The following is a 13,759-nucleotide window of genomic DNA, read 5'->3' as shown; positions in this document are numbered from 1 at the left end:
CCAGGGTATGCAAAATCTCACAATTTTAATTTCTTCATTGTTGACAGTAAAGTTCTGTAATTCTTCTGTAGTCAAGATTTTTTGTTTTCCTAATATTCAGGGGCTTTTGCAGTTTCTTTGTTCAATTTCATCAGTAATCATATCAGTTCACTGCTTCTTTCTGGCAGTAATGTGGTATCATCAGCACATCTGAAATTATTGATGTATTTTCCACCAATTTTTACTCCTCCTTACTCTGATCCTAATCTGCCTCACCTGATGTTCTGCATATAGATTGAACAGATGGCCTTTGCTGGTAGGAAGCAAGCCCATTTCTCCATATTCTATCCTAACAGCAGCTTCTTGTCCACCATACAAGTTATGCATCAAAGGCACACCCATTTCTTTCAGGACCATCCATAGTTTCTTCTGATCCGCACAGTCAAAGAATTTGCAGTTTATAAAGCATAGATTGATTTATTAATTAATTATATTTATATCCCACCTTTTTTCCTTTCAAGGAACACAAGGTGGCTAACATAATTCTCCTCCTGCTACTTTCAATCTTATTCTCACAACAACAACCCTGTGAGGTAGGTTGGGCTGAGAGTCTGCGACTGGCCCAAAGTCACCCAGTTGGCTCCATGGCTGAGCGGGGACTCGAACCCGGATCGCCTGAGTCCCAGTCCCATGCTCTTATCCACTACACCACACTGGCTCTTTTCAATCTTCTGAAGATCTTCTGAACTTCCTTGGTGTACTCCAGTAGCCAACACATATTTTTGTGATAAGATCTTGACTGCCTCTTCTTTTTCAGAAACAACCCTGAACATTAGGCATTTCTTGCTCCAAATACAATAAAATTCTTTGTTGCCACATCTGGAGCATCACTGCGCTTGCCTGGTTTGGTTGCAATCATCCTATAGTTGCTCTGCTCCCTAGAATCTCCTTTCTTGGGGACTGGAATGCAAATTGCATATTTCCAGCCTTTGGGCCATTGTTTTGTTTTCCGTATTTCTTGGCATGTTCTTGTTTGGACTGATTCGTTCTCTGCAGCTTGGAATAGGTCTATCAGTGCTCGATCTATTCCAGTGCTGTGTTCTTCCAAGTGCTTTTAGAGTCGTTTTCACATTGCATTCTAATATTTCAGGTTGCCCTCATAGGATTCCTCCACATCTTTTTATCTCTTCTGTATGGTTATTCTGTATACTGTTTCTACCATCTTTGCATTTTATCCTGATCAGATCGTATTTTGTCCCAACTCAGTAGATAGCTTTCGATTAGACCAAGGATGGGCGACATGTGGCCCGCATACACCCTTGTTCTTGCTCTCCCACATCAGGGGAACATTTAACACATTTCAAAATTTAGTGGTTTGCTTTTCAGATTTGATGGCAAACCACCACATGGGCTTATTAAGGTCAAACTGAGCTGGAAAACAAGCTAATGTTGACTTCTGTGAGGCTCTGAGACCGTTTTCTGCTTGCAACAATGGCAAGCCACCAGCTTTCGCCTCTATTTTTTGCCATGGTGGCGGCAGCAAAAGTGCGCAGCCCACGGGGACAGGTTGGTCCTTGGACAACCCGGATTCGTCCCTCCTACCAGATACTCTTCCCAGCCCAACCTCGTGAAGACAGAATGAGACAATCTTCTACTGAGCATTGTGCTCATCTCCCAGGATAAATGAATAAAAATGCTGAAGCATAAACCAGCTTACAGGAAGGAAGAATTGGGAAAGATGCCTCAAAATGGTATGGGAAAATGTAGGGATTTCAATACAAATACTGACCCCACACATTTTGATGGAAACCTTCCTTGGGGTCATGAAGAAGGCAATTGCTAACTAGTTGTTGTTGTTAGTCGCAAAGTCGTGTCCGACCCATCGCGGCCCCATGGACAACACTCCTCCAGGCCTTCCTGTTCTCCACCATCCATCCCTCGGAGTCCACCCAAGCTCACACCGACTGCTTCAGTGACTCCATCCAGCTACCTCATTCTCTGCCGCCCCCTCCTTCTTTTGCCATCTATCGTTCCCAGCATCAGGGTCTTCTCCAGTGAGTCCTTCCTTCTCATTAGGTGGCCAAAGTATTTGAGTTTCATCTTCAGGATCTGGCCTTCTGAAGAGCAGTCAGGGTTGATCTCCTCTAGGACTGACCGGTTTGATCGCCTTGTGGTCCAAGGGACTCGCAGGAGTCTCCTCCAGCACCACAATTCAAAGCCTCAATCCTTTGGCACTCAGCCTTCCTTATGGTCCAGTTTTCACTCAGCAAATTGAATTACTCAGCTCCCAAGGAAGGAAATGTGCTGGAAAATCTATCTGTTCATTAAAACTCTCTACATACCCCAGTACCATTTGAGGGTTGTCTGTGTCTCTAGTTTTTCCTTTTACTTCTGTTGCTGAAGTCAGTGGGAAAATGGCTTTTGCAGTCCCATGCTAAATCTGCTTGCTCAGATGTAAGTCCCAATAACTCCTCACAGGGAATAATTGTGGAGCATGTATGCTTAGGGTTGCGTCTTTGATTTGACTCAAGCTGGACTGCACTCTTACTGGTTTATTGGAAAGCGAGCTTTTGTGAGGCTGCTTTAGCACAGAACTGAATGGATTGTTGGGGTACAGTAGGAGGAAGCTGACCTGACCACTCAAGGACAAACCAATTTAAAGAGGGGGGGAATGAAGGTAAATGCATAAAATATGTACTGATCGCAGGTGGACCCCAGATCCTAATATCTTTCTTATTTTAGGTATAATTGGGTCAATGCTAGGTATACGGCTTAGGTTTAATTTTCATGTTGAAAGCAATGGTATTTAAAGTGGTCCAATGTACTGAGATGGTAGGTCCATTTTTAAAGTGCAAGATTTGTATGCAAACACTTTTCCCCTCTTCCCTTTCCATCCTTTTTTCCTTGTGTGACATGTCATTTTAGATTGCCAATGTGTGGGAAGGGCTGTCTTACTTTAATAATGATGTAGAAGCCAGGCTGGGAGACTACTTTGGCTGAGATGTGGAATAAAAATAGTTTAATGCAGTGAATGATGTGTTGGTGCCTTTTAACACAGTATGTTTACAATTTGTGAACTGCCCAGAGACCTTTGGCTGGTGGACAGTAGAGAATATAAATAAATAAATAAGCAAGCAAGCAAACTATGATCCATGTTTCCAAGATGTAGCATTTCATGCCTCAGAGGAGAGGGAAGCAAAGAGTTTATTAGATGTGGGTTGAAATTCTCAGCAAGGTTTAAAGGCCAATTCTTGTAAGTAAATATTCAAGGTTAAGCTGCAAAAATAAAAATAAAAATGGTGCTGCATGAAGAATACAAGAGAGAAGTCATAAGATATTTGGATGGCAATATTTTCTGTAAATTCTAGGGGGATTTGCCTTACACAATCATAGTTTTCATAGGTGTGATCCATGGAAGAAAAAAATGACATTAGATTCCAAAGATGGTTATCAGGACTAGCCCTGCTCTTGCCAGAGTGAGGCAGCAGATGCTGAGTGGTGCGATGCTGTTGGTGACCAGAGGGAACTGTGTGTCTGGCGTGATCTGCCGGTGATCTCTAAACTAGCCAGCCACTCTGAGACACGGAGAACAACACTCCCCTGTCACCAGAGCGAAGCCAACAGCCAAATCAAACGGCTTTTGTACTTGAAATGTAAGGAAGGCCACCATCTTTTCCTTCATCCCAGGAAGCAAAATATCTCTGGATGGACTTCCCCATTCTAAAGCTTTGCTTTACTTTGGAACAAAGAGAAAATGGTCAAGCATGTCCCCCAGCTGGCATAGATACTAAACATCTGAATTTAAGGCCCTTGCCTAATCTGTTCTTTCTTTTTACACCCCAGTTTTTAGTTGATAGGAATGTTGCAGGGCGAGAATGTGAAAAATCTAATTTAACAACTTGACATGCAACTTAGCACTTTATGAACATCATTTCAGTTATCAGTATTAATGCATCAATACCAGTTAAGGCTGAAGATGTGGCATGTTGTTTGAACTATTTCTCAAAACCTAATTTCAAAAGTGCTGCTTGAACATTGTCTATATTTGCTTATTTTAGGGATTCATGTTCTGTCTTCCAACAAGGGGCTTTTAATCAATCAATATCACAATAAAAAGCAAATTACAATAAAGACACAAGAACAACACACTTTAAAGATAACAGTTAAAAAGCAGCCGCCAGAAAGAAAGTGAATCCACAAACAACACAATAAATGGAGTCAAAAACAGGTCAGATGAAAAAGCTTGGGAAACAAAGGGAAGGGCTGTAGCTCAGGGCTGGATTACCTGTTTCACATGTGGAAAATCTCAGGTTCAGTCTCCATTGTGGCCACCAAGGGCAGATACGTGGACTGGTGGTCTGTTTCAGTGCAAGGTAGCTTCCTATTTTCTCATCATAAAAAAGGTTGTGCCTGGGATCAAAACCACATCCATGCACCTCTTTTAGAACTTGCCAGGCTCGCTGCCTCTCTTGCTTTTCAAATTTTCTTTCCTAAGATGATGATTCTTGTTGCTGTTGTTTACCTCAACCACAACAGCTCAGAGGTTGCAGGGCTGTCTGCGGCATTTCCTTTACGGGGTTCAAAAGTCTTGCTGGCATCCCCAGACTTGGAGTGGGAACCTTCCAGCAGCAACAAACAAATCTAATGAAATGCCAAATTGCTGTAACAGCAGAGTCCTTTTAAATGTATGGGGAGCTGTAGGGCTTTTGTCTATAAATACATATAGGATTATGCTTGGAATGTTGGTTAGTAAGAGGTGAGTGGTGAGAGAGAACAAGCCAGAAACCAGAATGCACGCAACATTTTATACCCTTCCCCCATTGTTTTGTCCTTCCCCAAAAAAACTCAGCCAGGAATCCATGGCCATCACACATCCCTCTCAACCTTGCTTTCCTTTCCTGAAGTTTGTGTATTTCTGCAAATCCCAACAGCACTGAGCCTCTGCTCTGTTTTGGCTGCCTAGCATACAGATCCTCTCAGATTCGTGTGCGTGGGATAATGTGCTATTGTATGACTGCAGCTGTAAAATGGAGACGGGATTGTTTCTGTGAGTAGAGAGCTCTCTGGCACAACTGTTGTTGTGTGTGGCCTGCACACATCTTCATTTAGTCCTCTCCTGTCCCTGGTCAAAAGGGCTTTCTAGAGGATGATAAAATGCCTGCAAAATCGGTAAAGTTTAGAGTAAAAGGTCATGCTTCAAACTCCAGGCTATTTCCCCCCTAACCCTGTCCCTGGACGAGAGGTGCCTGGTAGGGAAAACTGTGAGGTTTAAGGCACGCGGAGCATAGCTGTCCCAATTCTCGCCATTAGAGGGCACTGGTAACACATCAACAGGCGCTGCCTCATTAACCCATAGGTGATTTGGTTCTGTTTTATTTCTTCATCCTAAATTTCTCTCTGAACCTACTTAATATTCCCGGAGATGTATGGTTTGCACACCTGCACCACATGTATATACTGTAGACGGTTTGTTTATTTGTCTGTTTAAACTAAACTCAGAAGGACCAAACTTTCCTTAAGTCGAAGGAAGAAAAAAAGTTGGATGGGGGTGCGCGCGCGCGCGCGCGCCTGTGTGTGTGTGTTAAGGCTTGTCCGGTGCGGTTTAAACCGAGATGTGTGACCCACAGAAACGGGGACCCTGCGCCAGGTTGTAACTGCGTTGCCCCTTAGAAGTGTTCGCTCACCCTGCGATCCTTCAGCCATAATGCGATCCCCCAGTCTCCTTGGAATTGGTGCGGCAAGAGCCCGCGGCTACCCTCGCGCTTCCCGCAACGTGTAAAACCGACCAGCACGAGCGTGCGGGGGAGTGAAGCAGCCACGCTGGGCGCACGCATTCCAATGCCCACCCCATCCCGCCCCCTAAAGTCTGTGCTCCCTTCCCCCTCCCCTCCTCTCGCCAAAGACTACATCCCCCAAGATGCTTTGCCGGTCTCTCCCTGGGGTTCCGGATGCTGCTGCCGCCGCCGCTGCTGCTGACAAGCGAAGGTAAGCAGAGAGAGCTTCTGAGGCAGCGAAGGCAGCAACAGCAGCTCCTAAGGAGCTCGAGCGGAGGGACGCCTCGGCCAGCTTTTTCGCTCTCCCTCGCCCTCTCCAAGCCCAGCAAGCGGGCAGGCTGGCAAGGAGGCGGCGGCGGCTGGGAGGCGGCGGCGGCGGCGGCGGGGAGTAGGGGGGGAACCACCACCACCACCAGCAGCAGCAGCAGCAAAAGCCAAGAGGGTCTGGTTTGTCTTCATTTCCTTTTTCCCACCCAGCAGCAAAGAGAGACAGAGGAGAAGCGGCGGCGCGGCGGAGGAAGGAGGGAGGGCGGGAGGGGGGCGGGTGGAGAAAAGCGAGCTCGAGAGCAAATTCTCCCAGCCTTGCATATTTCCTACCCAGCCCTCCTCCTGGCTCCTTCTTTTGTGTGGTGTGTTTGAAAGGGAGGCAAGGAAGCAAAAGAGAAGAAGAGGAAGGAAGGAAGGAAGGAGAGAGAGAGAGAGAAAAAGGGGGAAGGGAGGAGAGCGGCGGCGGCGGCGGCGGCGGAGTCATGTCCAGCAGAGTTGCGTGAGGATAATGTGATCGGCAAAGAGGCGATGAATATGCTGTCGCTGAAGGTTGGCAGTGGCGCCGAAGGGTCGGGCAGCCTCCCCGGCAGCCAGGAGTCCTCTCTTCTGGAAGAAAAAAGTCTCTCCCGAAAGGCAGCGGCCGCCGAAGGGATCGGAACCCCGCAGCCGGCTGGTGAGTAACTCGGGCGATGCGCCCTCGCCTCAGCCGGCCAGCCCTCGTCCTCACCCTTGCCCAGTTTTTCTCTCTCCTTAAAAAAAATGTATTTCGTTTTTGATTCGGCTTGTTTTTGGCTCTTCCTCCCCCACCTCCCATTCCCCCCCCCCCAAGCCTAGGATGTTGGATGGCTACAAAATCTCCTTTCACACGACAGTTGTGTGTGTGTGCGTGCGTGCGTGCGTGTGTGTGTTCTCTCCCTCGCTAACCTTTTTAAAAAATTATTTTGGGGAAGGGATCCAAAATTCACCCCCCCACGCTGCAAGGAGTGCGTGCGTGGGCAGCAAAGTATCCGTGGGGTTGCAAAGAGGGATTTGGAGACGGGGAAGAAGAGAAAGGGATGGAGATTTTTAAAAAAGAAAGAAAAAAACAACCTAGTCCGTATGAACCAGCCTTTTGTCTCAAGCAGTGTAAGCAATGCCTTGGCAGTTGGAGCAAGACAGTTGAAGCGCAAAAGGGGGGGCTGTATTTCTCTTTATTTCCTGTCCTCCCTTCCTCTCGCTCGCTCGCTCGCTCTCTCCTCTCCCCTTTCCTAAGCGACACCTCTTCAGTTGTCTCTCCACACCCCCCCGCCGCCTTTGCAATGTGCTGATCGTTAAGCGCCACTTTTCTGTTCTCTCTCTCCCCCCACCCCGCACACCCCGCTCTTTAAATCGCTCCCGAAATCGCTTTAGGTGTAAACATTAATTTTGCTTCGCACATGCATATGGGGTGCGATGCAGGCAGAAGGGCTTGTATTGCATCCGAGAAGCCCTCGGAGTAAGCAAATCTGTTTACGGGGGGGGGGGTTGCGAGGCGGTGGGAGAAGGAAGGGGGGAGGAAGAGGAGATGTTTTGAAAAGGGAAAGAGTTGCGGGTGAGGGACTGAGAGCTTTCGCCAGGCAAACAAGCCTTTTTTATTTCAGCATGTGGGACTGGCGAGGAGGCGCAATTGAGGACGGAAGCGCCCTGCGGAACCTCGCTGGGAAAAGGGTGAAGTTGCGTCCTCTTCCCTAGAGTTTCCTCTCCACCCCCCCCCCCCCCGCGCCCCCCCCGTGGGGGGGGGTTTTTGGGGGGCCCCCTCCATCCCCGGGAAGCCGGGCGGGGGGGGGGGGGGAGAGGTGAAAGGGTTATGCAGGAGATTTCGCGCAAAGGTTGTGCTGCTGGTGGAGAGAGCGTATCCTGCAAAACAGGTACACCGCGGTGAGGGTTTTGTCGGCCAGCTTAAAGCGCTCGGGGCGGGAGAAACCTGTGGCACAACTGCCTTTGATGCAAATGAAAGAACAAAATACAAGGAAGAAGATGGCACCTGGGGATTTTTTTCCACGGGGTGGGGGGCGGTGTTGTGTGACATCTGCCAGGCAAGGTTCTGTCTGCTGGAAGACAGGTGGCTTTTTGCCTTTAAAGGTGCTGTGGCTGAGACTGGGCCATGGGAGGGAGGCATCTTTACTCACAAGTAAGTTCTGGCGTGTTCAGTGGCCCATACTCACAGGTAAGGGTGCATAGGATTCCACCCTTAGTAGTATTTGCTGCTCGGCTGCTTTACTTAGGGTGTTCCTTGTGTGTGAAGTATGGGGTCTGCTTATTTATCACTTCTCTTATTCTGCCCTTCAGTGACTCTGGCAGCTTCTTTCTGGTGGGAACCAGAAATCTGATGGATTTTTCTGTTGCAGAAATTAAACCCTGATGCTTCTTGGAGTTTCTTTCAAACAATGCTTTCCTTCCGTCCGTCCTTCCTTCCTTCTTTCCTAATATGGCATGCAATATATTTGCAGTACAATCCTATACATGTTTACTCAAGTGTACTTGCTTCTAGGAAAATGTGCTTAGAATTCCTACAACCATCTATGTGGTTGCATCTGGTCCTCTGGGGAAGTTTCTCTCCAAAGTGTTGGCTAAACCCTGGGAGAGAATTGGGTTCTTAATGGTCTTGAAGAGTGAGTGAAATCAAAATACCCAGGCACATGCAGGAATAAATTAGTAGTAACAATTTGGCTAATGAGGTGCACTGGGTGATCCTTGGCATTAAGCCTTTGAGGTTTTAGTTGTCAAGATCTGTTGACATAGTTTTGTGTGGAGAAGGTTTCTGCAACAAGGAGGAACAGTGTCTGAATGTTGTTAGCTTGCCTAAGACCAGACTTGATTCTCACCTACCCTCCCCAGGGCTGGGCTCCGTGATTTGCAAACAGTGCACAGGGCATGTCTGTCTGTCTGTCTGATGGGAGGGCCAAAAGCTGGATTCTCAAGTTGTTGTTTTTTAAAGGGTGTAAGACCAATTCAGAGTGACTTGGCTTAAAGTGGATGTAGATGTGGAGTTGCTGTTAATGAGCTCCTAGGTGTCTCCTTTCAGCTCATGCCAAGAAACGGCCCAGTGGGAACGGCCATAGCTCCCTTGGCGGAGCGCATGCTTCGCATGCAGAGGGTCCCTGGTCCAGTCCCCGGCGGCTCCTGTTACAAGGATCTCGGGTAGCAGGGCTGGAGGAGCAGACACCTGTCTGGGACCAGAGAGGTGAAAAGAGCGCTGGCATCTGCTAGCCCTGGGCTAGCTGGACCAGCAGCCTCATTTGAGAAACGACAGCTCTGTGGACTTGCTGGGGCTGTGTGGAAGGAAGGGCCGTGTGTGCAGCAGGACTTCCGAATGAGCCAGAGCTCATTGGTGGCGCACGTTCTCCACGTGTGTCTCTTTGTGCTTGCCTGTGTCGGCCCTTGTCTTGCAAGAGGGCCAAATCCCAGGTTCCACTTTCTCGACTAATGCCAGGTTTGTGTTTGTCTTGGTGAAGCTGCTTTTCCGTCGCCTTCACAGGGGTGCCCCCGTTGAACAGAAGGGCAGACTAGGAGTTGCGCGGGATGGGGCTGGTTAATCAGGGCTAGCATGTGCATGGGAGAGGCAAGGGCATAACGGACCTTTGGAAAGGGAGCCTGGCAGGAACAAGGAGGCAGAAGGTTACGGGCGGCCCAGAGGGTCTGGCGCTGGCTGGAGTCCTCGCCTGAGCTGCCTCAGAGGGAGGCTTCAGGGACCTGGGGGCGGTCTATTTCTGCTGAGATCCTGAGGAAAGATCTGGGAGAATGGTAAGCATCTATAAATAGTGTGTCAGCAGAGTGGAAACGGAGCCTCTGAAAGACTCTTGCCTGAGAGACCAGTGCCTTGATGAACAGGGCTGTGTTTGTGGGGAAGGCTGGGCTTGTAATGAGATCTGGGACTGGGGGTGTGGAGCGGAGCAGCTCCTTGCTGTTTGGGGTGTATGTATTATGGCCTCATTGAAGGTATAACTTTTATCAGTGTGCAATAGCGTCTAGGTTGTATCACCCCCTGGGCACGCTTCATGCAAATGTGAAGGGGGATGCCGGAGTGCCAAATTTCTTGGGACTCTCAAGCTTGTCTTCTAGCTGGCTAGGAATAAACCCTCTGGACATTGGGCCTTGTGGAATTTTTCAGCTGCACGGCTGAAGCCAGAGAGCTTCAGCGTGGTCACCTGTTGGTTGGTCAAAGGATACGGATGCTCCTATCACTGGCTTTAGGGATGACTGCCGCTCTGTCAGTCTGGACAGAGCTGTGCTGGCCATTCAAGGAACCAGCGAAGCCTCAAGAGCTGGTTTGTGAAGTGGAGCTAGCCTGGGCTTCTCAGAGCAACCTCATGCATATCCCAATAGCCTGGGGAATTGCACGGGAGGCCGGTATTTGCTAGAGGTAAAGCTAACCAAAGGGGGTGCACTTATTATACAAATATAGTGGGGCAGCAAGTGAAAGGGGGCGGACATAGGGATGCAAACAAAAACCCTGTGCATAAACAGGGGGTGGGATTTGGTGGGAGGGTCTCCACAGTGAGGCTTCTGCAGGAGGCCTCCCCAGAAAAGTTGGGACTGGCCTGCCCGCCTCTCGTCCCCAGTGCCTCCAAACGGCTGTTGAGAAGGGGGAAGTGTAAGACATGCGTGCATGTCTTTGGGCCAAGGGTGATCCGGCAGCGTGAGCCTTACTGCATGTACATATTACAGTCCCGTCTCTTACAAGCTTAGTATTTATATTTATACCCAGAAGTGTTTTTTAGCAGGGTGGATATGTGTGAACTACTCACGTGCCTTTATTCACACGTGTGTGCTCACAATCCTATATTGAACCTGCATATCTCGGCAGCGGCAACATAGGTTCCCGGAGTCTCTGAGATCAGCTTTTCTGATGACTGGGTGTCTTATCCGTCCCACCACTTGCCTGGCTCCCCCTGCTTTTGCACAGTGAACTGTGGGAGTTGTAGTGCTGGAGAGCACATCGCTTCGGGCAGTGGTGGTGAACCTATGGCACGCTTGCCACAGCGGGCATGCAGAGCCCTCTCTGTCGGCACACAAGCCAAGTCGCCCCAGCATTGCCCCAGCAGCGGAGCATCGGATAGCAGCACACATAGGGGCCATGCGCATTCTTGGAAAGGAGTAGTGGTGCCAGACAATGACGTCATGAGCCGCAACTCATTAGCTGCAACTCATCCGAACTTTTGCATGGTCAGTCAGTGCGCTGCCCCCCCCCCCACACACACACATATATGTTTGGACTGGCTGTGAGTTATTTTCTAAACTAAAACCTCAGTTTTCAGGTTTTATTGTAGTGTTGGCACTTTGCGATAAATAAGTGGGGTTTGGGTTGCAGTTTGGGCACTTGGTCTCTAAAAGGTTCGCCATCACTGGCTTAGGGGAGCACCAGTCCATCTCTCAAACTACCAGTTTAATCTTAGTTGAACTCTCATAGCTCTGGAGAAGAGCCCAGGCCAGCAACTCACTGTTCAGAAAGTTGGTTGTTCTGCTCTCTTGCAGCATCTCTGACCAGCTCCAGAAAATTTAATAAGAAGTGGACAAGAGGTAAATAAATACAGGGAAATAAATCCGCAGAAATATCCGCATAAATGTCCTCAAGCATCATCTGTCGTTTAGCCTCAGCTTGGGATCGGTGAAGTGGACCTGTCGCCCTGTGATGCCTGGGTCCTCTGTGTGTGTGTGTGTCATATGCACACACGTGCCGCATGAAGGCTGCCCATACAGTGGAGGTCACAGATTAGGGTGGTGGTGACTGGGATTATCCCAGAGTTCTTGATCATGCAGAAAAAATAGCACTGTGGGGAGGAGGGGAACATGGGCCTGACCTACTAAACTGAATGCAGTCTGCCAGCCATGCATGGCCTCATGCCAGGGGCTCCACATACCTCCTGTTCTTGCTGCCCGCCCAGAACAGCAAAAATAGTGTGGAGAGCCTGACTCGTCGAGCACCTGGCAGGTCAAACGTATGTGGCGAGTCTGCCGCGTTTGATTTGATGGGTCACGCATTGTACAGGCCGAGCCAGAGTCCGGGGCGCTGGGAGAAGCGCTTCGCTGTGAAGCTGCCTTGGCTTGCCCAAGTCCTTTCTGGGTGGCTTTTCCTCCTCTGGAGCAAAAGAGGAGACACAGCTCTATTTTCCTCTTCCCCTCCCCACCATCTTGTTCCTGGAGGAACAGATCCAATTGTTACTTGGATAACCTGCATCCCATGGAGTTGGGCAGAAAAGCTGCCGATACCAGCAAATGGGTGCTCCTGAGATTCCAATTTGCAATTTTCTTTGAAGCAACCAATCAATCTCCTTCATGCCGAACATTACTTTTTTTTCTTTTGAAGTAGTATAGTTGTCTTCTGGAAGGTCTTGGAAACCTGTGATGTATGTAAAATTGGCCTTGCTTATTAATTTGCCCCCATCCCCATAAAATTCTCTATAGCTCAAGGAGAGGCTTTCTTAGGAGTTCACAGATCTGAGGGGACAACATATTTTGCCTTGACATGTTTACTGTTGTGCATGGAAATTGGGAGAGCGCTCTGTAGTCTAGCAACATATTAATGGACAGTGCAAGCCTTGTTCCTTGTGAGATAAATACGGTGACTGCGGTGCATAGGGGGAGAGAGAAAATGCATATCTGGAACTGTGATGTGCATAAATGCCGACTGTCTTGGTGCGCTCTGCTTGTTGTGAGGCTTGTCCATGTGCTGGGGCTTTGCATGTGCCTTTGTGGAGACAGCGCATGCTGGGAATCCCCACTGCATGCATGAGATTGTGTGTTTCATTCTGGCTGTGACATCGCCTGCTTGAGTAACTCACAAGATTGTGGATCATAAACGGAGCAATCCTGGGATGTTCCCGTGGAAGAGCTTACCAGTACCTTCCCAAGGCTTACTTTCTAGTAACTATTTTCAGGATTGCAACCCAAGCCCCTTTCTGTGCCTAATCATATGCCTTTTTTCTCAGGTGCATCTTGCGTTCAGTCTCTAGAGTTGCAGTAACAAAGTTTGAATTTTTCTGGGATGGATAGTGTCTCACTTGGACACAAAACTTTAGTATTTTATACTTCTTTCCATAACATCTCATAGATACATTGTTTTTGTTTATTGTTTTTTCTCTACAGTAACATTTTTAAAAAACACCACTGGTATTTCAAGTGCAGTGCACAGAAGGGGTAGGACGGACACGGTGGCTAGTACTAGCTGCGAGCTTTCTCACAAAACCAACAGTGCTGGGTTTGGCCAGAGCGCTTGCAAATTTGGCTTTCTTGCTCTGTTGTTCGCATGGATTTCCAGTGAGCGAAGGAAGCGGTGGTTGGTCTTGGAGTGAAGGAGCCTACATGTTAGTTTTGTCTCTTATTCTGGGTCACAACAAGATGAGTGGCACAGAACACCTGCAGGTCCAGATCTGGTGCTTCTGAGCTCTTGCATGAACTTTTGCTCAGTGCCGAGTTTTGTTTGGCTACTGAGGACCATCACACTCGGGGCCTGTGAACTGCTGCGGTATTTTGGGGGAAAGGTGCTTGCCTTTCTCTTAAATGCTTTTTGGGGCAGTGAAGCTTCGGCCTCTAGCTGAAGTGTGGAAGTTTAGCTTGAGCATTCAACCATGCACTCTGAATGGAGTCTGGCACTTACTTCAAGTTAGGGCCAAGGTTTCTTTGGAATGCCTGGGCTCGGCTTGGATCGAGTGAAGTTGGAGACCCCTTCAGAATCTGCGTCCATCGACTGACCGAGTAATAATTCTCCTACCTTGTGAATT

At 48.6% G+C, this 13,759-nt stretch overlaps 1 protein-coding gene across 1 annotated transcript in view; it reads left to right on the top strand.

The window, feature by feature from the left end:
• The first annotated feature begins 6,301 nt into the window (after window positions 1-6,301).
• Window positions 6,302-13,759, top strand: part of AHDC1 (AT-hook DNA binding motif containing 1) — a 194,991-nt gene continuing 187,533 nt past the window's right edge. Inside the window, exon 1 of the mRNA XM_044434869.1 lies at window positions 6,302-6,693. Coding sequence (XP_044290804.1) covers window positions 6,549-6,693 — 145 coding nt within the window. The 5' untranslated portion in view covers window positions 6,302-6,548. The remainder of the gene's footprint in view (window positions 6,694-13,759) is intronic.

This window comes from Varanus komodoensis, unplaced genomic scaffold (genome assembly GCF_004798865.1).
Source record: "Varanus komodoensis strain SLA01 unplaced genomic scaffold, ASM479886v1 scaffold29_1, whole genome shotgun sequence".
Taxonomy (NCBI): Eukaryota; Metazoa; Chordata; class Lepidosauria; order Squamata; family Varanidae; genus Varanus; species Varanus komodoensis.
Note: the sequence above shows the minus strand (reverse complement) of the source record. Positions and strands in the feature narration are given on the sequence as shown.